The sequence below is a fragment of the Drosophila bipectinata genome, chromosome XL, assembly GCF_030179905.1.
Source record: "Drosophila bipectinata strain 14024-0381.07 chromosome XL, DbipHiC1v2, whole genome shotgun sequence".
In the NCBI taxonomy this organism is placed as follows: Eukaryota; Metazoa; Arthropoda; class Insecta; order Diptera; family Drosophilidae; genus Drosophila; species Drosophila bipectinata.
Window position 1 is genome coordinate 13,430,407 of NC_091734.1, and position 25,605 is coordinate 13,456,011.

At 47.0% G+C, this 25,605-nt stretch overlaps 1 protein-coding gene and 1 long non-coding RNA gene across 12 annotated transcripts in view; one reads left to right on the plus strand and one right to left on the minus strand.

The window, feature by feature from the left end:
- LOC138925628 (uncharacterized) overlaps positions 1-25,605 on the minus strand; it is a 59,087-nt gene that overhangs the window by 27,783 nt on the left and 5,699 nt on the right. The gene's annotated exons all lie outside the window — the stretch shown is intronic.
- Positions 1,312-24,779, plus strand: PsGEF (Protostome-specific GEF). 11 transcript variants are annotated; one of them, XM_017239559.3, is made up of 16 exons: positions 1,312-1,545; positions 3,000-3,910; positions 4,201-4,486; positions 7,329-8,628; positions 8,978-9,860; positions 9,925-10,102; positions 10,158-10,332; positions 14,548-15,084; positions 15,184-16,959; positions 17,018-17,133; positions 17,886-17,967; positions 18,989-19,666; positions 19,727-20,289; positions 20,347-21,102; positions 22,505-22,691; positions 22,752-24,779. In XM_017239559.3, the coding sequence occupies exons 2-16, from the start codon at positions 3,004-3,006 to the stop codon at positions 22,836-22,838; spliced, it is 8,511 nt and encodes a 2,836-aa protein (XP_017095048.2). In that variant the 5' UTR covers positions 1,312-1,545; positions 3,000-3,003; the 3' UTR covers positions 22,839-24,779. The 11 variants fall into 11 exon arrangements, with proteins under 11 accessions (XP_017095048.2, XP_070132970.1, XP_017095049.2 ...); XM_070276869.1 differs by having other exon boundaries at positions 17,030-17,133; XM_017239560.3 differs by having other exon boundaries at positions 14,551-15,084.

Genomic DNA, 25,605 nt, shown 5'->3' on the forward strand with positions numbered 1-25,605 from the left:
TGAGTCCGAAGGAAGCTTCAGCTCGTAAATTGCCGCCTACACACAAAGGACGATTACAGGATACCCGGGGCCAAGTACAAATCAAAGTGAAAGTAATGACCAATCGAGAGAGATGGACGATTAAAGAGAGAGGGATATAGGATATGTCCTGGGACAGAGACATTAGGCTACTGTTTTTGTAGTTCGGCTTCTGCAGTTTCCCCGCCAGGACAATGGTTTTCTTGGACAACACACGAGACAAATCTGGGCCAGGACACCTTGCGAAGTCGTGTGGGTTTCTGGGTCTCTGGATTTCCTTTCTTTTTACACTTTTCTTTTTTCTTGTCTCTTTCTGCTTTTCCTTCTTTATTATTATTTTCTTTTTTAGACTTTACAGTTTACAGTTCCTGGCCAGCTGTCCTGGCAGCCAAGGATCATTGTTGTTTGATCGCTGATGGCTCAGCGGAGATTCTCTGGCCAGGACAATGGACGGGATTTACCTGCTTAGCCACGTTTCCTTCGTCCTTTCACCGGAAGAAAGAGAGCGGGAGAGTGAGCGGTAGTGAGAAAGAGATTGGGAGAGAAAGGTGTTCAACAGGAGGTTTACTGGCCGACAAGGCTCGGAAGAGAAATGCTCTTTACCTTTTATGATAGAGCGCCCCTAGCGGACGGTGGCCGAAGTTGGCAGTAACTGAGATTTTTGTGAGAGGAGTTTCTTGAGGTTTTTAGCAGATTTTAGTTAGAAACTAAAGAAAAAAACTATTTAAAAAGGATAATTTAGATAAAAGATTATTTATTTCTTATTTTAAATTAAATTTTAAGGAGAAAACCTAAAGGAATATTTATAAAATGATATTTTAAAGCTCTTAAAAGCATGTCTTTCAAGGGAATTCATTTTCCACACTGAGAAAACCCAATCAAAAGAAGGTTTCCTGTTAATAAATTAATACTTTAAGGTCTAGAGGTTCTGTAAAAATGATTTATTGAACTCTAGTCTAGGAAACTATATTTATAAAATAATTTAAAGAAACTAAAATCAAGGTAAAAGGTTCAAAAATTTATTATTTAGTATATAAAATCTTATAAATTATTTCTTTAAATGTAAAAAGACATCAAAGATCTATCTAACTCTCTACTGTCTTCCTTCCAGTCTTCTGGGCCATCCTATCTCTTTGTAACTTTCTCTTTCTCGATCATCACCAGAGGGTGGTTCCTCAGACTTCGTACAACTTCGTGAGGTCTTCGGCTAGCCTCGTGCCTGGGTGGCTTCGAGCCGAGCCTTTGCCGAAGGCTGCGCCGGCGCACAACCTCATTTCCGTTTCTGGCCTCGTGCAGAGCTGACACACGAAGAACTAGACCATTAAATAATATATCTTTAACTTTCGAAGCTTATTTGGCAATTTATTTTTTTTTTTTGTGCAAAATTCAAGAAGAAAATTGTGTCAACCAAAACCCAAGACTCTTAAGTTCTAAATTTTAGAAATCAAAATTAAATAAAAGTGTTTAAAATATAGAAGAAAGTGAAGCCATTGAGGCGACCTAGTCGCAAGCAGATCAAGTTTCTAGGTAAGTCCCCTGACACACTGACCCCTTTGAGGGAATGATTGATCCGTTTGTTGGAAGAGATCGATAAGCTCCATCCAGGAAGGAACCACACCTGGCAATATTGATTATTCTCATACACAATTACGATCGCACCCATGTGACGCGGTTGTTTGTCTTTTGCTCTAGCTCTAATTTTAATTCCCGGCCAGGGGTTAGAGGACGAAGTAGAAGGGAGGGAAACCCAAAAAAAGAAAACCCTAAGACACATACACATACGTATGTAGACCCCTAAACCCCGTAACCCCTAAGATCCAGATCACGGTGTGACCCACAAGTAAAAAAAGTATTCAGGAAAAAAAAAAACATTGAAAAGGGGTGGTGCGTCTTCTAATACATTTAATTTGTTGCTCTACCTTAAATTTTTTACCTTTTCCTTCCCCTCACCCCAACGATAATCCTCCAGGCACAAGTCACACACACACACACACACTGGCATAGTTAGGATCCTGGGCTGGAAAAGAAAATATTTTTTTTGCTCGCCTTTAACAAATGCCTTTCTCGTGCAATTTCGCTCGGCTTTTCATCTTTCATTTCTGGGGCTGGGATGACGTTTATGGATTACACGAAAACCCATTTTCAAACTCACTTTCCAATGAGTGTGTGTGTGTGTGAGAGTGCGTGTGTGTGTCTTAGAGAATCCTGAAGACAAAGACCTGGGATCTGGAATCTGGAATCTGGGATGAACCTTTTGTGGCCCCTTTTGGCTTTGCCGTTTGCCGCATTTTTGCAAAAATGCCATCATTATGCTGGGGCGTAATTGTTCCACACACACACACACACATACACAGAGACATTAGAGAGATATGAAGGACCTTCGATCCTTAGATACAACAGGATCCTGAAGATCTTCAGGCTTGGCAATTTTATGCTTGGCAACCGCAGCCCAGAAATCACTTTGAAAATTAGCATAAGCTTAATTTCAATTTAAATGCAAACCTGAAATTTGCTCAAGCAGAATTACAGGATCGCAAGGACGAAACTCGTTTTCTGCCGCAACAAAAAACAATTTGCAAATTTCCTCCATTATCCTTGCACTTTGTTTGCCGCTTGCTGCCTCCTTCATTTGTTTTTTTGTTTTTGTTTTTTTGCCACGAAATTGTCTGGAAGTTTCCGAAAAAAATCCTTCCGAACAAGGACGAGAAGAATGGGCAATGGGAAACAAGAAGCGTACGAAACCAGTAAACCAGACCAGTCGTTGTTCTGATCCTCTTGTTTGGCAGCCAGCTGCCCAAAGAACCAAAAGGACTCGATTTTGCCAACAATATCTACATATATGAAGGAGGGAATCCTTGAAAGACTTGGTCTTCAAGCATTTTTAGCATTGAGGTCTTCGAGGAAGGTGATTAGTCTTTTTCTGAAGAGTAGCGGAGAGTCTACAATCCTTGTTTAAATCTTGACCTTGATCCTTATTCCAGGGACATGCCAACCATGACGAGAATGCATCGCCACTCCAGCTCCAGTGCCGTGGTGGAGGAGAATCGCGGCCGGAGACGCGGCCCTGGCGCGGGTGATGCCAACAAGGAGAACTTCGGGGTGCACTTTATGAGCAGTCCGTTTGGCAATGCCAGCCTGATTGCCCTCCAGGACCTGAGCAATGTCCATGGCAAGAGCCCGCAACGCAGGAGCTTCAGCGAAGGCAGTGGTCCCCGCCAGGCCACGCCCCAACTGGCGGCACTGAGGAGCTGCCTGCCACGCGGTGGAGTCGGTGTAGGTGGCGGTGCCGCCGCTCTAGAGGACTCGCAGCTCTCGTCCTCTCGAATGGGTGACACCACGCTAGATCGTATGCTAGATGCCATTATTGAATCCGCACGGAAGGAGGTGCGCTACAAGCCGAATGTGGTGGCCACTGCCACAACCACAGCAGCCCCCACCACCACTGTCCTACCCGAGAACGCCGAGTGGAGTGAGACCAGTGTCCACGAAATGGAGGTACGCACTCCCACCCACTTGAAGCGCCAGCGGGTGGTGCGCCGCAAGAATCCCCACAAAACCACCGGTCCCACCACTGGGGGCCAACGTCCCACCAGCACCACCACCACCGCCCAGCAACTGGAGCACATTCCCAGCACGAAGCGGTGCCTGAGCTTCTCCTCCAGCTCCAACTCCAGCGACCTGGAAGTCGAGGAGGATGACGAGGAGAACCAGCAGGTGGCCAAGAGGGGATCCCTGGCCACACCGCCCTCCCACTGCACCACCACGAGCAGCACTAGCAGCGGCAGCAGTGGCAGCAGCAGCGGGGCAACTGACTTTGGAGAAGCCTCGCCAAGGGGCAGCATCGATCTGAGCATTTCTTACGACGCCAAGGAGCAGAAACTGAATGTACATGGTGAGTTCCAAACTAGCTTAGTTTCTGCTTAGTTTTTAATCTTAAATTTTAAATAGAATAAAGAATTAAAGTGTCCTTAGAGAGCCGCAACAAATTAGATTTATTTTGTGCAACAGAAACAGAATCAGTTGCCAAAGACTAGCCGCAATTCAATTTTATGAAAGCGATTACCAGGGGAGATGTCTCTGCCCAGTCGGGGGTATTATGTCCTGCCTCCCAAAAGGATTAAGCCCGCAAACCCTCAACCCATTCTCACCTTTCCACCTTTTTCCATTTTTTTCTATTTCTAGTGATTCGCTGTCGGGACTTGCAACGTTCCCATGGCGGCAACGGTGGCAGCATCAATGCCTACGTTAAGGTGGCTCTGTCCGGTACAGGATCCGGCTATGGATCCGGTTCGGGTTCGGGATCGAGTGGCCAGCGCGACCAGCGCACCGCTGTTCATCGGCACTCGAGTCGTCCCTATTTTGACCAGCGCTTCAGCTTCCCGATTTGCGGTGGCGATTTCAAGGATAACGACGATTTCAAGGAGCAGAGCCTTCAGCTGGCAGTGTGGCACCGAGATCGCCATTTAAAGTGAGTACGAGTACGGTCGACAGCCAAACACTAAAAGGTTTTAGTTCTAATTAGCTTCTAAGAATGAATATACGTATATATCCTTGTGGCAAGTATCCTTAAGCCTTTAAAGCCTTATATCCTGATTGCAAAATGTTTCAATTAACAATTCCATCGAATAGCCCAATTGATATTTTATTAATACACCCCTTTGGCGTATTTATGTCCTCGTCCCACAACATCATTGCCTTGTTGAGCCTGTTCCGTGTCCTGTGGCCCAAGTCATTCACCCCGAAACGTTTATCCAGCAAGGACGAGGTGAGGATGAGGATGAGGCGGTAAGGGTGAGGGCGCCAAAGTGGAAAAGCAAGCCTTCCATGGACAGACAGGCAAAAGACCAAGACTCCTTCGAGCCTCGTCTGGTTAATTGCGGCGCCCCCGTCGTCTTTCTTTTGGGGCTCCTCCTTACCGCGTGGCAACTTCGACTCAGATTCCGATTCCAAAACCCTGAATCCTTGTGCATTTCCTGCACATAAACAAGCCCTCACCACCCACCCGTCCCGTCCACCCCCTCGTATGGGAAGTGGAATATTTCCAGCGCCTGCGCCATCGAGACAGACGCTTTTCCAGACCACTTTCCCGGGCCTGAACCGAACGTCTGTCAGGCTACAAGGGCCTGACCTGAGCTTCCGTTCCCAGTTTTCCCAGTTCTCAGTTTCTCGGTTTTCCCAGCTCGGTCGAGAGCTCAGTTCCCGTTACTCGGTCCGAGTGGCAAGCTCGCGTGAAAAGCGTGAAAAGCGAACGGCGACGGCGACGGCAACTGCGACTGCGACGAGCGGAAAACGGCTGGCAACGCTCGAAAACGAAACATCAAAAAAAAAAAAACACGCAGGATATCGCAGGTCCTTTTCCTTACAAAAATATTCCAAAACTCTTCCTATTTTTTTGTCGAATTTTTTTTACAAAGTGTCCAAATTAAAAGTTAAAAATATCCTTTTGAAAAAACCCAGGTGTGAGAAAAATCCAAAACACACAAAAGTATGCAACGAAAACTTATGTAACTGTGTGTGTGTGCGAGAGGATATCCAGGACGGCGTATATGTGTCTGTGTGTAGCATAATTTCGAGCTAAACAAATGCGAACAGGAAGTGGAAGTGCGAGAGTGTCTGTACGAGTGTGTGTGTGTTTGTGAGGCTTTTCGCAGCACGCTTGAAAGTTAATTAAGATTCAAGGACACGCAGCAGGCATTTAAGTGGAGTACTTGAGCCAACACACCCACCTACAGTCTCTCGCCCCCAAAAAAAAAAAAGGCAAAAACTAAAAAACGTGATGAGACCTCCAGTTTTAATGCCAAATCGATGGGGAGGGGGGGAGGTCCTTTTTAAGCGATTATGCAATGCCCACACGCACACACCCCCAAGCAGCCCAAAACACCCATTGAAATCCTTTGGCTGTCAGCAGCTAATTGAAGTGGCTAACTAACTAAATGTACACCCGGGAACGCCATAAACTCTTCAGGCTATAACATACCATACACTACAAAAAATGACCCAGTCAAAAGTCAAAAACAAGACCTATGATATCCTTAAGATTCTACAGGAAATGCTATAGCTTTTAGTTCTTTCTATTTCCACACTTTAGTCCTTTATAAAAATTCAATTTATTTTTAGTAAAAATCCTTTTTTTGTACGGTGTACTCTATACGCACCTGCTTGTATTTTGTTGGGCATGCATAATATATTCCATTTATTGTGAAAATAGTTATGCCTCCCCCCGAAGGACTATCCGAAACTACCAAAAAGGACCTCGTTGTGAGCATTTTAAGTCAATTTACAAAACGACTGGCAGCTGAATAATGTATTGCCTACTTTTCGGCGCTGCCTGAAGGATTTCTGCCCTCTAGCCACCCCTCCATCATCCTATTTAATGCCTCCGTCTTGGACTGACTGACAGCTGCGATTGCAATCGCCCTAAAATCGCCCAAAAAAAATAAAAGAAAATCCAACTTCCTGCAATGCTACCGAATAAAAAATCAATAAAAGTGACCCAAATACGCGCGCCAACTTCAGGCCAAAGTGGCCAGTGGAAGAAGCAGTAGATAAAGCCTCAAGCCACTGTCATACCCACTCTCACACCCACCCACTCTCGTCCCAAAAACCAACCAACCCTACCCACCCCCCAGCCACCCTACAAATTGGCCAGGCAAAGCGCATTTCCGGGCCAACAGTACGTATGTGGAATGTGGCGGCAGCTTAGGGCCGCTAATTGATTTATGTCACGTACCACGATATACGACGTCCACTATCCGCACTATCCATGCTATATATACCAGCTACCAGCTAGTATAGGTGGCGCCACCACCTACCTTGGGTTGTGTGGGGAATGGGCGAAGGGAGGGGCGGATCAGCAGCTGCCCTCGGTGGTAGTCTGTCCACCTTCGATGGCTTATAAATAGACAATGTCCGGCCAATGCCAGTGCAACGTGACGCAAACCAACAAAATTGGTATAACCTCCCAAAAAAAAATAATCAAAGCTATTGGAAGATATATTGTATGATACAACTCAATTAATAAATATCGTGTTTCATTATCAACATAATAATCTCAATCTCCGGACATGTTCTCCAGGCAGACATACATAAATAATTAAAAAGGCCTGGGTCATGATAAGGTGACGTAAAGAGAGTCAATTAAAATGGTTAAACAAGAAATAGATTAAAGATATGTTTCAGGAAAGTATCTAGATGGTTTATTATAGGAGTTAGGAGCTAGAAGTGTTAGGAAAAGGATCTATTCTCTACATTATAATAAAACTCTCAGTTTATAACCCTTATCTAACCTCATCTCTTGTTCCTTCTTATAGACGCAGCGAATTTTTGGGCTGCAGCACTTTCCCATTGAGCGAACTACTGCAGCCGCACGCCGGCACCACGGCCGGATCCTACAAGCTGCAGGCGCAGGGATGTCCACCGCCTAGCCACCGCCAGAGTCGCGAGAACCAGCACCACAATCACCAGAGTCACGCATCCGTATCCGCGGCGAGCACTAATCCCGGAGAGAATCCGGAGAAGGCAGCAGCAGCAGGAGGAGGAGGAGGAGAACGCGAGGGTGAGGAGCAAGAGAATAGCACGGAAATGGCTGCCATTACAGCAACGCCACAAAAGGCAGCGGCCACCACCGGAACTGGCACTGGATCTGTATCCGTTTCCGGATCCACAGCCGCCGCCCTGACCCTCAACGATGAGGTGATCAGCATTAGCATCGATGGAGATCCCAGCCAGCAGGCCGGCCAGCAACCGATGCGACTCAGCAAGAAGGCCCTCCACCAGCGCGACGCCGACGAGAATCTCTTCCTGAGATTCCTGGAACTCGATCCGCCGGCGGACGGGAATGCCAACAGTACGACTGTGGGCGCCACCGGCGACAAGACGGCCAACTCGTCCTCGAACGCCAAGGCCAACGAGAGCAATGCCAACCACTTGAACGGCTCCGCCAGTCGACGACACTCCACCATGCCGAACAGTGCTGGTGGCGGCGGAGGAGGAGCAGGAGTGGGAGGAGGCAGTGGCTCCGGAAGGCAAACCGGAAGGACACCCTTCACGATGACCAAACGACTGACCAGAACCGAGGAGCGGGGCTTCGGGTTCTCGATCGTTTGGACCCATCCGCCCCGGGTGGAGAAGGTGGAGGCAGGCCTCTCGGCGGACCGGTGCGGCATCCTGCCCGGCGACTATGTGATCTTTGTGGACATGCACAATGTGGTCACGATGCCCGAGGCTGATGTTCTGAACTTGATACGATCGCAGGGCTCGGCCTTGACGTTGGAGATTTTCAGAAGGTCAGGCGCGGGCGCCACCACAATCTCGACGGCCACCACCGCCACCGCCACAGCCATCGCTGCTGCTCCCCCCAAGAAGATCTACGGCCTGGATGCCGGCATAGGCATTGGCATCGGTGTGGAGGAGCCACTGTTGCCCACCAGCTTGAGCACCACCAGCACCCACGCCCAACCCCAGGGCGTTGTCTCCAGTCTGCAGAGGAGTGCCAGTTCCCGCGTCCAGACGGCCATCAGTCGTCCGGCCACCGCCTGCTCGGGCACCACGTCCTCCATCGAGGCCGCCAAGCGGCGGCTGCACCTGCCCCAGGTCACCTTCAGCAAGGAGGTAGGCAAGGGTGTCTTCGTCTAGGACGTCCCTCGAGTCCTGGCTCTTCATTTTGTATCGATTACCGATTTTTTTTTTTTTTGCCTGGTTTATCCTTTATTTGAGTGCCTCTGTAAATAATCGACTGGCCCCTCGCTATTTGTTAAGTTTTTAAAATTTAAGCAACCTGCTGGTTATCCTTTGATCCTTTTTTTTTGTGCTGAATCCCCCTTCCCCAACCTATGCTTGACAATAAACATTTTTTTTCAACATTACTTGCTTGGTTTTTCATTTTTTGAGTTGATCACCCACTGCACACCCATATCCTTTAAATAAAATATATCCTGACTGATTGCTGATCCTTGTCTAGTCCATTGTGCCCATCACGGACAATCGGAGGCGTTTCCTGCTCCAGCTGATCAGCCGGGAGCAGAACTTCACGGCCGCCCTGCACTTTGGCGTCCAGCGCTTCGTCCAGCCCTTGGTGGAGCGCAAGGACCTCATCTCGCCGAACGACCATCGCACCCTGTTCCAGAACATTGACGAGCTGCTGCGCATCGCCGAGGACATCCTGGAGCAACTGTGCAGCAGCGAGCAACAGGACCAGGACCAGCCCCAGATGAACTTCGCCTCGCGGGTCTATCTCTCGAAGACCACGGCGATCTGTGCCGCCTACAAGAAGTACTGCAACGGCATCAAGCGGGCGGACTGTGTCCTGGTGAACAAGTCCCGGCAGACGGGCTCCGAGTTCATTGCCTTCATCACGGAGCCGGCGGTGCCAAGGAAGAGGCCCGATCTCACCATGTTCATCCACCGGCCGCTGCAGCACTTCCGGGAGATCCTCAAGCTGATGCAGCTCCTGGCCGGCAACTGTCACGTTGACACCGAGGAGCACAAGAACTTCAGCACGGTGATTGCCGAGCTCCAAGCCGCCTACAGAGAGATCACCGTGAGCAGTGGGCTGATGGAGCCCCTGGGCGAGGGCCGGCCGCTCCTAACGCTGCAGGACCTGGAGTCGCGAATGGTCTTCACCAAGTGCAAGCCCTTCACGCTGGCCGTGCAGGGCCGCCAGTGGATCTTCGGCGGGGACTTGTCCCGCGTCGAGGGTCGCTCGGTGAAGCCCTACTGGACGCTGCTCTTCAGCGACATCATTGTCTTTGCGAAGGTCAGTCGGGATCGGGTGCTCTTCATCACCGAGGAGCCCATACCCATTGCCAATGTGGTGGACTCCTGCTTCCACATGCGCAAGAAGAGTGAGTAGTACACCTTTTCTTCAGTGGACACCTCTTACCTCCATTTTCTTGAAACCCCTTCCAGCCACCGAGTTCCGTCTGACGGTGGATCCCAATGGCCGTCTGGCCGAGAGCCCCACGGGCTACTGTGCCCCGGATCTCACCCGCACCCCCAAGAGAGGAGCCCGCCGGAAGAGCCTCATCCTGAGAGCTCCCTCCCTGGAGCTAAAGGCTGTTTGGCAGAACCTGCTGCAGCGTCAAATGTAGGTCATAGCCATTCCAAAGTATGAAACCCAACTAACCAAAGCACTGTCTCAGATTTCTTGTGAATGCCGCCCTGGGATCGACACCTCTATCCAGTCCGCTGGACTCACCAGACGTCCTGAACACCCTCGTGCCCCTGAGCGACATCGGCCTGACCTCCGCCTCGATGGGATCGATGAAGCTGCCGTCGCTGGACAGCATCCACCTGAAGCAGCAGCAGAAACAGCAGGTGCGTCTCTTTCGCAGCAAGCGGCTGGACAGTGCCGATTCCTACGAGAATCTCCAGAGGCTGGCCAGTGCGGTGAGACACCATTGTGCGGCCAGTGGCGCCAGCACAACAGCCAGTAGTGCCACCCAGACCCAGTCCCAGACCCATCCGACCCTGAATACCAGCTCGCCGGCCAGGAACGGCGGCGGTTCGGTGGTGAACGGAGTGACTGGGGAGCTCAGCTGCCTCAGACGCTTCAACACCAACAGCTCCTGCCTCAGCAGCAGTGTCAGCTTGGTCCAGACCCAAGCTCAGACCCAGACCCAAACCCAGACCCTGACCCAAGTCCAGACCCAGACACAGATCCACACCCAGAGCTCCAACCACTCACAGACCCAGACCTCGACCCTGTCGAGTTGCAAATGCCTGACGGCCATTCCGGAGGCTTCCAGTGAGCCACCATTGCCATCAAATCCTCACCCGCATCCGCATCCGTCCCAGAAGCTGCTGGAGTTCAGTCTCAGCTCGGTGGGTCGTTCGTTTATCGACGAATCGGCGGGCGTAGTGGAAAGGGGCAGCGGTGGAGTCGGTGGTGTCGGCCAGATATCCCTCACCACGCCGGAAACACCCACCCCGAACATCTCCCCCAGCTCCCAGCCCTGCAACTCGGACGCCTTCTCCAATGACTTTGTGCCGCCCAACTCCAGTCAGGCCCCAAACATCCCTTTGGCGGAGTTTGGAGGCTCCTGGGATCTCCTCGAACTCGATCTCCAGCTGCACGAGGTCAACCTGGATCCGTGCTACGACACGGATGTGGAGGAGTGCATCTTTCTGGGGGACAGAGGGGATCGAGAGGGCGGCGAGGGTGGTGGCGGCGACGGGGGTGACGATGACAGCGACGATGATAGTGTCGTGGTAGACGATCCCTTCGGCATGCTGCCCACCAAACCGACTCCGCCGGACTCCCTGGACCTGTGATTTGACTTCTGGCTACAGTCAGAGCCCGATCCCAGCCTCTTGCCGCACAATCTTTGAATCGACTTATCGAGCTTACCTAAACCACGTATTACCACTGATCTACTACTCTAGCCCTAGCCCTCACTCTTGCTCAAAATTTTAACTCAAATCAAAATCCATCGCTCTGCTTTTGCCTCAGCTCTTGGCCAAGTTTCTAGGCTCTTTCAGTATTTATGAAAATAGTGGGCAGCCTCTTGTCTAGATTGGGGACTGACTTTGCCAGGATATATAGGATATAGCTCTACAAAGAGTTTCAAGCTCGATAGAGGAAGGCAGCTAGTAGGGAAGTAACGAGTAAGAAAAGCTATTAGGCAAGTAACGAACGCAAGGCAGCTAGTAGCAAAGTAACGAGTAGAAAGTAACGAAAACCAGAATATATTGACAGGATTTTTGAGAAAATAGAAGCCAGAGCCAGAAAATCTTAGGCTTCGAAAACAAAAAAACGCAAAAGTTAACAATTATAAATGTTCTATATAATTAAAAAAAAAATTAAAAACATCAACATAACGAGTGAGAAGTGACAATTATCCCTGGAGAATTGTACATAGAAACCCCCGATATCCCTCTCGCTCGAGCTCTCCATTAATGTGTATGTGTATCTGTTGTGTATTGTACATACCATATATATATATATATATATATAACCATCATATACCATATATATGTCCTTCCCCGTAATGGTGTTTGTTCCATCCAAGTCGATTCTGAATCGAGTGTATATAGAAAGGGTAATGGACATTTTTGGAAGAGAGCAGAGTTGGCTTCGATGAGGATTCGGTGGCGATGATGATATGATTGTATGTGTGTACCGATAGTATATAGCTCTTTATAGTATACCCAGTATACACGTCTTATTAGCTAGTCAAATATACACGACACAGAGATGCGAAGTCCTTGGGGACTCTCCATGTTTTAAACGAGTTTTTAGCTTATAGACATACAAGTAAGAGTATATATAATGTATTTATATATATGCGCAATACCTAATCACTCTATTCGTATTAACCATTCAATTGAAACTATTTTGCCAATCCAACAAAAAAAAAAAAACAAAAAATCTAAAAAGAATAATTACTAATGTTAATAATGCTTCCATTTTGTAGCCAAATTGAAAACCTATTGATTACCAATTACCGATTACTGATTACTGTTATCGCTGTTGTTATCCTATATTAGCCTAGTCCTAGTTTCCCAGTCATCCCAGATCTCAGATCTCAGATAACCTCGGATCGGATCCTCCTCGTATAATAAGTTGATCTTTAGCCAAATTGTTTGTAGATTCGATTGAAAAATTTTGAAAAATTAATTAAGTTTAGCAAACCCAATTGGCCAGAACTAAGTGAACTCCATTTTGTATATAATAGTAATACTCTCTCTCTCTATATATATATATATAGACATTTATTTATATACCTTCTTCCCACACATCCGTATATATATATTTACATAGTATCTATATGTGTATCCTTAAAAGAAACCAATGAATACCAAAGAAATCTGTAACGAAAGTTTGCTCAGTCTCAAGGCTTTTGGCTGGATGGCGGCCCATTTGCTACTTATTATGTATCTGATCGATCGATCGATGTCAATTATTCACGACAAGCACGACTTTGTTGCCTTTGAAAATCAATCCTTAACTCTATCTAAACTATATCTCTAACTAAATAGCAACTACTTAACATAAAGGATATACATTTTAGAAAGCTCTAAACTGTTTTCGCACCAGGGAGGTTTATATTTCAATTACCAGACTAGAGTAGTAGTGTGATCTTTTTATATATAATCCTAGTTTTTCTCTTTCGAAAGTTTCTATTAGTTTTGTGTTTCCTTTGTGCGATTTCAGTTTAGTGACAAAGCTGTCCAGCCAATAGTTAACTTTCATAGTATCTCCGATTAAACATATAGTATATATATATATAAAATAGTAACTCTCCTACACAGCCACATACCATACACCTCTAGAATGCACAGACATCGACATTTATTGCAAATTTTAAACGAAACGATTGTTGAATATCAAGCATACGCCGCGTTGTCTTTTGCGGTTCGGTTTTTGTGTGTGCCTTGAGCAGTAAACAAACAAAACAAATTTCTATACACATTATATATATCTACATAAAAAAAAAAACAATATATATATATACATATACTATTTAGATTCATATTCATATATTATGTAAACTTTATGTACGTCTAGAATTTTTTGATTTATTGTTTTTCGACATTTTACATAAACACGAGAGGATCGAGAATCGAGAGTCGATAAGCGAGAAGCGTGAAGCGTGTGTAGCGAGTAGCGAGTAGCGAGAATCGACCATCGATATATCGATTAATCGAGCCGTTTGAGATTGAGATTGCGAAGAGAAACGATGAATTCAAATAATAATAAAAACCGAATGATTCTTTGACTAAAAACGCTTGTGATGTTCTTTTTATTTCACTAATCGAAAAAAAAAATACCAATAATTGAAACACCATGGAATTAAAACCAAGTAGAAAATCCACCGAGCACTCACTGAATTACCAACAGATCCTGCGCCAAATACAACAAAAAAATTGGTCGATCCAGAGCAAGAAACAAAAAAAAAAATACAAAAACAAATATAAAATGAAATCTTTTTCAAACAAAGAATTGATAAATTAAAAATTGTGATGGACTCAATTTTAGTTTTAAGTTCGAATTGCTTCCTCCTCTAATCTATAAACTTGAAAACCCCCTCCCACCGAAAAAAAAAAATACCAAAAATTTCCATTGCTTATTAGTTGTTTGTTGTGTGACTGTACCCGCTGTTGTCTTGTGTCATATGTAACTACTATATTTTTGCAAAACTTATAACCATTATATGCATTCAGAGCAAGCGTTTTTAATCAAAGACCAAGGACTATTATTGTTTTTTCGTTCCGTTTCTACGCTTCGCAAGAACTAAGATTTCTCAAAAGCCGGAACTATCAACTAACTACAAGATAAGCTATAAAAAAAAGCTATAAAAAAAAAAACAAACTAAGCCTAAAAAATGAAGCCAAAAAGCAAAAGCAAGAGCCCTTAACTTTTTGTTACAAAATTTTGTTACCAATGAGCCCATCACAAGTTTTAATTTGCCAACCGGATAGGTTCTTTGGCGGGTGAATGGTGGAGTGTTGTGGTTTGCGAGCTCAGTCCGAAGGTAATGTATGGGTACCTGGTATTCATGTCTTTTCGAATCGATCGATCTCTTCCAGCAGCGCAGCAATAATTCCCAAACAGCGGCCACCGATCGATCCGTGGATCGATCCCATGGCCCGCACTCCCACAGCGGCCACAGCGGCCATGCCGTGGAGCAGATCGAGCTGCTGATCGACGAAAAGTGCCGCATCTTAAACAAGACCGGCACCCCCAAGTCGAGTGCCCTCCACCTGGCCAACTGGATGAAGGGCCAGCTGGACAAACAGCAGCAGCAGGCCCGACTGGCGGCCATTGCCCGCTCCCAGGAGAATGTCAGTGCCGAGGACGAGCAGCTGATATTCAACAGCGACAGCGAGCAGGACGAAAGGATCACCTACTGGACGCGCCAGCAGCTGGAGAAGCGCACCAAGGAGCTCAACCTGGCCAAGGAGAACGGCGGCCTCTCCGCCAAGCCAAACTTTGGTGGGAAGCGCCTCAGCGGCGTTGAGGAGCTCAGCATGAGCGCCACCTCGGACATATATTCCACCACGTCGGAGGCGGAGGGTGTGACGAGCCAGATCAGCCAGTCGCACAGCACAACGTCGGACAGTCAGGTAAGAGTCTTGAGCTCCTGAATCATACCCATCATAGCTTGTATCTCTGGCTTGGTAACCCGCTCTTCTCATAAACATCATCCCTGTTTCCCCATTCAGATCACCGTACGCTCCAGTCCCATTGTCCTGGACAAGCTGGCCGTGTGCCGGCACTGCCACAAGAACTGCCAACAAAGCGGCGGTGGTGCAGTGCGTCCTGGCGGCGTGAATACGTCCAACTCCACACCCGTGCTCCTCTGCAACTCCCTGAAGGTCCAGCACAGCCAGTCCTCCCCAAATCGATGCTGTAAGCTGAACGGCCTGGGAGCTGGGGAGCATGGCGCCGATAAAGGATCAGAGACACGAACTGGCGCCAGAACGGGAACGGAGACTGGGACGGGCAGCATGACCAGCATGTCCAGTAGCACAATAACCGGGGAGTTCTCCTCCAAGGTAGTGGCTAGCAGCAGTCGCCGGGAGACCGGCGACACGGAGAGCGATGTCGCCCAACTGATCACCGACGAAATCTCGATTTCCCAATCAGAGGCGACGGATGACAGTGTTGGGGCGATCCCGAACAGCAGCAGCAGTGCCGGCGACTCCAAACTACGTCATCTAGAACAGAATACAGTCACAGCCACCCCAGCCAGTCCGTCCCTGCCCAATGGTCACTGTAGTGGGGGAACTGGTGGTTCGCCCAAGCCACTGCCACCGCCCCGTCGCACCCGAATCGTGGCCCAGATGTGCCAGGAACCGGCCCGGCCCAAGGCCAATCAGCAGGTGAAGGCCATTGTCACCATAACGGAGACGGCCCGCATCATGCGGAGCAGTCCCACCAAGGGATCCAGCTCCGTGGGCGGATCACCGGCCAAGTACTCGGCCTGCCACTGTCGCTGCACCCCAGAGGACTTCACGAACGCCCAGCTCTCGCCGGACAAGATGGAGCACCAGACCTGCAAGCTCCTCGAATCGCCCAAGCAAACGGCCACCACCATGAAGCAGCAGCAGGAGAAGCAGGAGGACGACCAGCTGTCCCTGATGCTCATCGGCCTGGCCCAGTTCGCGCCGGCGGCCAAGCTGTGCGGCCAGGACCGGCTGGCCAAGGAGGAGAAGAGCCTGAGCAGCAGCACGCCCACCATTGCGGTGGTGCCGCCCACTCCCGACGCCGTGCTCACGAAAACCACCACCCACGTGTGGGACAATAGCGGCTGCTCCTCGAACGGCACCGGCACGGCCACCACTAGCACCGCCACCACGACCACCAAGCAGCCACGGCAGGCCATCATCGAAAACATACCCGAGGACTCCTGCGACGAATCGCCCCTCGACGAAGAGCCCCCCTACCGACCCATGAGCAGTGCCCTGCGGCGCTTCGGCACGATGTCCAGCCTGGAGAAGCTGCCCTCCGACGATCGGATGGACGAGGCCGACGAGCTGGACGACGACCTGGAGCCCTACACCTCGAACGGGCATGTATCTCCGCCGCAGAACGACGAGGACGACGAGGAGGAGGCCCGATCGGACAAGGCTCTGGTGCAGAACCTAAACGACCTGGGAGGGGCCAGTTCCTCGTCGGGTATCCTCGTCAATGGCGATGTCCTGGCCAGCGGGGCCTGGACCAACCGGGCCGGGGCCTTCGTCTCCGACAAAATGTCCTTCTTCGAGGAGTCGCGGGCCTTCATCGACAAGTACTTGGGCCGATGGAATGCCGGGGATGGGCAGCAGTCGCAGCAGCAGTCCCACCACCAGCCCGGCACCGCCTCGGAGACGGACGAGCAGATGGACGAGTGCACCTCGGGCGCCACCAGCGGCGAGGAGGTTTGGGGCACACCCACCAGCGGCGGGGACAACGACGACCAGGACATGCAGCTGATCAACTCGGAGAACACACACTCGGTAGGCCCTCAAAGATATTCATAATTCGAGTTGGGAATCCAAGATATTAATCCTTTAGTCGCCCACCAAGTCGAGCACCTCGCTGAACGATGACGATGACACGGAACTGATGATGGACGAACTACTGATGGCGCCACCGATGACGGCCAGCACGATCCGAGGACTGCTGCCACGGTATGTAAGGTCCAGGGGGTCTGTCTGTAGTCAGAGTCCCCACCGACACACCCACCGATACTCACACACAGCTGGTAGTTGAGATACCCTAGGCAGAAATCTCTCAAATATACATACATTTATGTATCTACCATACATAGTATAGCTTAGACTAGTGCCTCCATATATACATCTATATATATATTGATTGAGATCCTATTGTTAATAAGAATACGAATTCTCTTTTTTTGTGTACTCCTTTGGTAACTTTCTTTCGTAGCTTTTACAGGTGTTTTTTCTTTCGTAACCATTTGTTTCACACACTAAACTAAATGCCACACATCCAATAACCAATCCAATCCAATCCGATCTGATTCGAATTCAGTACCATTGTATCTCTATCTGTATCCATCATATATCCGTATCTATATACTCCTAGTATTGCTCACTAGCATAGTCCTACATAGGTGCAGGTTAAGTGGCGGGTCATATCTTTGTAGTTCTGTACCTCTATAGCCTATAACTGTATAAACTACATACTATATAGCCAAGTTTCAACTCGAAATTGATGAATCATTTATGCCATTTAACACCCACGATAATAACACAACAAACACACATCAAACCAATCAACACACACACATCAATCGATCGATCGACTTTCTCTAAATTCCAATTGAAATTCGTTTGCATTCGCCATTCACACGTATTATCGAACCGTAAATCGTATATCGTATATCGTATCTATCGTATATCGATACTGTCATGCGTAGACGTCGACTTGAGCCATTATTCGAGGAAGAGACGGAGAGCGACGAAGAGAAGACTCAGCAGGATAGCGATGACGTCAAAAAGGTGGGTCGTTATTACAGCAAATCCCAGACACGTCCCCGATAAGTCCAAAAGTCCAGGTCGATAGATCGCCATCGAAATGCAACCGTGTTCCGTACTCGTTCAGTACAGTTACGTTTTAAATACCAAAGTTTCGCTGCATGGCCGATAAATACTAAAAATACTAAAAAGAGGCAACTGTACTTCTGCACTAAAGACTAAGGAGACTAAGGAAGCTGACCGGCAGGCTATCGATCAGAGATTTTGATGAGAAATCGATAGAAATCGATAACTTGCCGAGTCAGCCCTGACGAGATGAAGATCTCGGCGGGGTAACCTTCCCACCTCCAACAAAATCCACCTGCATGTAGCCTAATCACTCTATGAACTAACTTCTCAATTGACTTTGGTTTGTCTTTCTATTTTGTCTATATTTTCATAAAAAAAAACCATCGACTGCAACTCGCTCATCTCCATCGATCATCTTCAAATCAATACCATCATCAATCAATCAATCAATCATGACACCTAATATGCTTTGAATTTGTATGTAAACTGTACTCTTTTTTGCTTGTCTCTGCTTGACCATCATGCCATTATCCTTTTTGTAATCATTTTTGTTGCTAAAAAATAATAATAATAAACTTGATACAAATGCCTTGTAATTGTATAGAAGGTCGTAGTGAAATTAGTGAAGCTTTAGCCCATCCTGCAATATTGCGAGCTCATCAACATCACACGTCCGGACAATGGCCACGACGATGACGACGCCGATTGACGAAAACCATTCGACAGTCAAGTGTCACAATCCGAATCAGAATCAGAATCGAAATCGAAATCAATACCAATACCAATACCATCATCCCCAACACCCTTGATCCGATCTTGCTATCGAAATTCCGTACTATAAAGCCAATCAGAGCTAACAGACCCACACGCACATGCACTCCATCCATCCATTCATCCATCCATCCGGCAACCGCTAGCAGGAGGCTCTATCCCAACCAGAATTGATTAGTTGAATTCTATTCCCACAAATTGGTAGGGGGAAGCAACGACCAATGGCCACTACCTAGAGGATTCGGCTGGAAGTTCAAGCGACAGCGAGGTGGAGCCAGTGGCGGAGGCGGGGGCGGCGGGAGTCCAACCACCAGTTCCAGTCCCAGTTGTGCCGGATCTGGAGGAGGATCCAGCGGAGCAGCAGTTGGTGGCGGAGGAGCAGCAGCAGCACCGGGAGCCACTGCATCCGATGGCGATGGGACCACGTCCCTTGGTCACCACACGTTTACTACCCACCACAGCCATTACCACGCAAGTGGATCGCGTCCTGGATCCTCCAGTGGTCTCATCCTGCGAGTATCTGCTCGATCAGCGCCGATCCGACGACGTCGTGGCGCCGGCGGACAAATCTCAGATGCCAGCAGCGATGCCGGCAGTGACGGTGATGAGTACGGGGATCGGATCCACGACGACGACGACGATGACGATGACGACGACGAGGATGACGACGATGAGGGCCACAACCACATCGACGACGATGACGACGACGATGCCGAGTCGAGCTCCCTCATCGACTACTACAACAATCAGCAGCGGGAGCGGCACTACCAGCTCCGGCGGCAGAGCCAGCGGCAGGCCAGCGGCGAAGTTCGTCCCGCCTCCGCCGCCTCCGCGTCGTTTGCTGCTCACGCAGACAGATCTAAGCGCTGCCAAGGTCAAAACGGTAAGACAAGGTCAACTACTAACCATGGGATGCATCCTTTAAGGCTATTATCCTTCACAGGAGCCACCTCAAAGAAAATCTGGCGGTACTGCTGACAGTGGCTCTTTGGCGGCTGTCGACGGCGCCGCCAGCGTTTCGGGCCCAACCGCTACCGGGTCAAGGACAACGCCAGCCATGGGGAGTACCAGCAGCTCGGCGGCAATGCCAGCGGCTCGGGCCAGGGCGGAAGCAGGTCCTGCGGCGGCAGCAAAACGACCATCCTCAACGATAATCGAGACCTGCCTGCTGGGGGCGCCCCGACGCGGGCCCTCAACCTCAGTCTCAGCAACTTCATCAGCAACAGTCTCGAAGACGGCAAAGCCGAGCCGGCCGAAGCCGCAGGAGCCGCGGGATGCAGTGGGGCAGGCGCAGAGCAGCCAGGATGCAGTGGCACCACTGCCGCCGCCGCCAGCAGCAGCAACCGACGCAGCCGCTCCTCATTCAGCGGCCGCTGCCCCAATGCCCCACGGTGGCTGCGGCCTAAGCCCAAGGCTGGAAATGCGACTGGCCCTCAACCACGACATCCTCGGGGACGAGGACTTGATCTGCTACGAGCCTGGTCCCGATCTAACAACTATTCTGGGGTAAGCTCTCTGCCTAGCCATGCTCCAAGTCCTAGGGTCTTATAATCCCCATTGCAGGCACGACCTCTCCACATTTCATCGTCTGACGGGGCGCGATTTATTGAGTCGTTCAGCCACGAACCGGGTGCAGCCAAAAGAGGCTGTCATATCGTTCTCTCAACAACGCAACTCAAAGATGGACACCCCGACGGTGAACCGCCGGGGCCGCCCCCTATCGGTGGGCGGTGGCAACACCAACACCACCAGCCGCAGCAGCAGCAGTCACGGCAGTCCGCTCGCCGCTGGTTCAGCTCGTGCCGCCGGCCCAGCGGGAGTCCAGCAGCCGGCCCATCATCAGCACCAGCCGGGGGCAGCACCACCAGCATACGGTACATGGAGCGGTTCTGGTTATGCGGGTCGAGTAGGCGGCGGGAGCGGAAGCGGCGCCGCCAGCAGCACCGCCTCCAACTCCAACAGAGGCGGGAGCAAATTAGGCGATCTGGAAATCTTGGCGAGGCGCGAGAAGATATACTGCACGTCTCGATCGAGGAGTGGCTCTCGAGTCAGGGAGACATCCACAATGTCCTCAACGACCTTGGTGGCGATGGCTTCCGAGCTGGCAGCGGAATCGGGGACGGGGACGGGGACAGGGATGGCAACGGGAACGGGGAAACGAGACTCTTCCTGGCCGAGCCGAGCAGCTGCAGCAGCCTCACTGACGAGGACGAGGAGTACTACTTCGATGGACGGAGCGGGAGCCATCAGTACCACCACCACCACAACAACAATGACTGAGGCATTCCTCGAAACGGAGGCCGGCAAATCGAAGCGATTGTAAGTAAGAAATCCCTTTTCAAAACGCCAATGAATCCTGAAATCATTTAAAGTATCCTTCTTAAAGATCGGGTCAAAATTGGCCCAGATATAGCCTTCCCAAGGGGTCCTGATGCCATTTTCACGATTTCCCCCATTTTGGCAGGGGGTCCCCTAGAAAAATTTGAAAAAATTGGATCCAAAATTATGTTTTCAGATTTTAATGCAGATTTATGGAGAATCGATCCAGAAATCATTTAAGAGAGTCCGCTCAAGGATCGGATCAAAATTGGCCAAGATATAGCCTTCCCAAGGGGTCCTAATGCCATTTTCACCCTTTCCCCCATTTTGGCAGGGGGTCCCCTAGAAAATTTTGAAAAAATTGGATCCAAAATTATTTTTTCAGATTTTAATGCAGATATATGGAGAATAGATCCAGAAATCATTTAAGACAGTCCGCTCAAGAATCGGATCAAAATTGGCCAAGATATAGCCTCCCGAAGTGGTCTTAGATGAAAACTGCGTATTTTAAGGGGGTTATCTTAGGAATTTTTATACCCTTGCAGAGGGTATTATAATTTTGTCCAAAAGTGTGCAACGCAGTGAAGGAGACATCTCCGACCCTATAAAGTATATATATTCTTGATCAGGATCACCTCCTGAGTTGATATGAGCATGTCCGTCTGTCCGTCTGTCCGTCTGTCCGTCTGTCTGTCTGTCTGTCCGTTTCTACGCGAACTAGTCTCTCAGTTTTGAAGCTATCGTCTTGAAACTTTGCACACACCCTTCTTTTCTTTGCACGCAGTATATAAGTCGGAACGGCCCGGATCGGCCGACTATATCCTATAGCTGCCATATAACTGATTGATCGGAAATGGTATAACTTTGGTGTTTTTAGAGTTAGAGAGTTCAAATTTGACATGAGAGCTATTTTTGGCAAATTATTGTGACATGCCAAATTTCATAAGGATCGGCCGACTATATCTTATAGCTGCCATATAACTGAACGATCGGAAATGACCTAACTTTCGTGTTTTTGAAGATAGAAAGCTGAAACTTAATACAGATTCTATTATTGGCCAGTTGATCCGACCTACCAAATTTCATTAGGATCGGTCGACTATAACCTATAGCTGCCATATAACTGAACGATCGGAAATGGTACTTGGTAGAAATATCAACTTTCGTATTTTGGAAGATAGAAGTTTGGGACTTATTTTAGATTTTGTATTTTAGTAAATTGGTTTTATTATGATGTAATCATAAGGATCTGCCAACTATATCCGATGTTTGCGATATATATCCGGTTTTAACTGCAAGGGTATATAAACTTCGGCTCCGCCCGAAGTTAGCTTTCCTTTCTTGTTTATAATATTCTAGAGATAAGATCAATAATCTCAAAAACCGCTTGATTTCTTTAAAGGATTAACTTCATAAAGCGCCGTAACTCCGAGATAACCGCCAGTAGCAGCAGCAGCATCCCCAACGTCTCCGATGGCGCCCAACCGAGCCAGAGTCAGAGCAGCCTGATGCTCCAAAGGCAGTCGCCGGGCCAGTCGCAGGGTCCGGATTCAGCGGACATGGCACAGATGTCGCCGCGAAAGGATAACGTAAGATGATGATGATGTCCTTTGTTAATCCTTTTAATATTGTGCCTTTTGGGATTGCAGGACAAGCCATCGCTGAACCGCCGCCTGTGGAAACAGATCACCAAACGCCGACGCACCAACTCTGTGTCCCAAATAGTCGCGGGCTAGGGGAACCCCCATCCTTGAACCCCAAACCCACACACACACACACACACTCTCACACACACAATCTCACACACTCTTAGCCCTCGTTCAAACTGTGTTCTGTGGGTAGATTTTAGTGACATTTGCACGGGGCAGTCGATGTCTGGATGGGAATTGAAGAGGAAACTGCAACTGCCAAGCATATCAAGGTGGGTTTAGGTTCTTAAATCGACTGCCCCACCAAAAGGACTGGCAGAAATCAAAATGAAAGAGAGAGAGTAGAGAAAGTTAATTAATTGAAAGCCACTCGACATGGAGGGTACAACACTTTAGTAGTATGTTAAGTTTTTTGATACGACTTTGTAGCTAGCGAATCCCCCCGGATCGCAACGATCCTAGGGGCAGCTCTAGGCGTCCAAATTGCGTCCAAAAACCAAACAAAAAAAAATAAAATAAAAATAAAATGGAAAATAAACATTAAACGATTCTCCTGCCAACAGAAAAATAAAAGCCAAGAGGAACCGAGTCCCAGCCAAACAGAAACTGAAATACTGAGTAAAGAAAATAATATTTAGACAACGAATGGCACTAAGGCGGCAGTTGGAGAGTGGCAAAGATCAACAACTACTGGGCACACTTTAAGCATTATGACATTAACTCGAAAAACAAAAAATAAAAAACCACAACATAAAAAACTTATTACAGCAAAATCCAGCCAAATGTTTAGGACTTAGAGGAAGTTCATACACACAGACTATATACATAAATGTGTTATTTTTTTCATTTTTTTTTTTTTTTCTCAATGGAGGAGACGTAACGCCAGACGTGGAGGAAAAGCCGGCATTCATAATTAATTTTTAGCTTTTAGCAGTTTCGGGTTTATGTTGCGGGATTTAAGATTTAAAACAAAAACAAAAAATATATGGAAATGGAAATGGAAAAAAAATGTGGAAGAAATGAAATTGCCTTACGTATTCAATGAACTATTGTATGGGTAGCTTAACGTAGTAGTCTTTATATATTTACTTATATTTAAATTTGAAATTTTACATTTTTGCGGCATTTTGCAACTGTCCATCACAGCCTCAGCAGTTTGTAGTTTGTACCAACTAAGTCTGTATGCGTATGAGTATGAGAATTATTGTATGAGTAGCTTGTCGATCGTAAAACAATTTTTTTAGTAATTAAATTTCACAGTTTTTCTCAACTATTTACAACAAAACCAACTTTTGCATCAGTTAGATCTTAAATAAACGATATAGGGAAAAACTTGGTATTTGTAGTTCATTTCACATTGAAATTGAAATTGTAATTGTAATTGTAATTGATATTGAGAAGAAGAATTACTAGAATCTAGAATCGACGAGAATCTAGAATCGAGAAAACGAATAAACGAAAAGTCGCGAATATAATTGTTGAATTCCCAGCGATGTGCCGGGTAAAACGCTAACAAATTATACGAATTAATAATAATAATAATAATAACAAACGATCAAGTACATTTATCAGCTTTAATAGAAAATCTAATATATAATATATACACATGAATCTAAATGAATCTAAATAGTTCTAGTTCTAGTTATATAATTGACATGTACGAATTACCTTTGGATAGTGAGTACATCCCGGGATCGAGTTATTATGCATTTATCACTCACACACATTCCGCTCGAGGCATTCATTCAAAGATCCAGCACATAATGGCAGTGTTTTCCGATCGGAAAACTACTTTGACTTTTAAAAATTTTTAAGAGAAACTCTCCCCTACCCCAAGGTAATTTAGTTTACTTTTTTTTTTTTTTGGTCGAAATTCGTATTTTAGCCATTTTAGTAGAAATGCAAAAGTGAATTTTCCTCTTGAAATTCAATAAGAAATTCAATTATTTAAAGAACAAACTCCAAAGAAACAAAAAGAAAAAAAGCATCCAAATAAATTCAATATACAATAAATCAAAATCAAATATATACCAACTTTGTTTTAATTGTTGTTTTTTCTTAAAGTTTAAAGGGGATTACTTTAAGACATATATATCTTTGTATATAAGCTTTATTTATTCTAGCATAAAAGGTTTATCTTTTTGAAAATATCTGTAAACTGATATGGTCGGAGCTATAAGTACTCTATACAGAATACTTTTATTTAAACATTTCAATTGCCTACTTTTAGGCTTTGAAACTATTGGAATATATTGTTGAAGGTATAAGATATATACTACTATTAAACCCAAATATTAAAGTATTTGAGAAAGAATGGTTTTCTTTAATTATTTTTGAAAGGTTTTATTAAAGAAAACTTTATTGTTCAATATTTGTAGCTATTGTACAATGATTTCTAATTATATTACCTACTTTTAGGCTTTGAAACTGTTGTTGAAACTAAAGATATTTTTGAATCTTTAAATATTTAAATTATATGACTGCAAAAAGGTTTTCTATAGTTATTTTTGAAAGTGCTTTTGTTTTAAAATATTTTGTTTACATATTTTAAGCTATTAATACTTGATTTCCAAGTAAAACTGCCTACTTTTAGGCTTAAAAACTGTTACAGTTTCAAAAATACATCAATATTAAGTTCATCAAATCTTTCTTACATTTTCTATGATTTTCCCTGATTTCCCTTAGAAAGAACTCTAAGAAGCCCTTTAAGTACTTACTACCTTTAAACCCCTACCTTAATAGGCCAAGTCTGAGTTCTGATTTAGTTCTTGACTTGAAAATATCAATACCTTCTGGCCAGGGTGCTTTTTAGAGGGAGACACACAAAAAAATCTACAAAAAAAACTATACATGT

Coding starts and splice junctions, on each gene's coding strand:
- PsGEF (XM_017239559.3), top strand. CDS start 3,004: ATGCCAACCATGACGAGAATGCATCGCCACTCCAGCTCCAGTGCCGTG. Junction 20,290..20,346: donor GATCTAACAACTATTCTGGG/GTAAGCTCTCTG, acceptor TCCCCATTGCAG/GCACGACCTCTCCACATTTC. Junction 21,103..22,504: donor GCCGGCAAATCGAAGCGATT/GTAAGTAAGAAA, acceptor ATTTCTTTAAAG/GATTAACTTCATAAAGCGCC.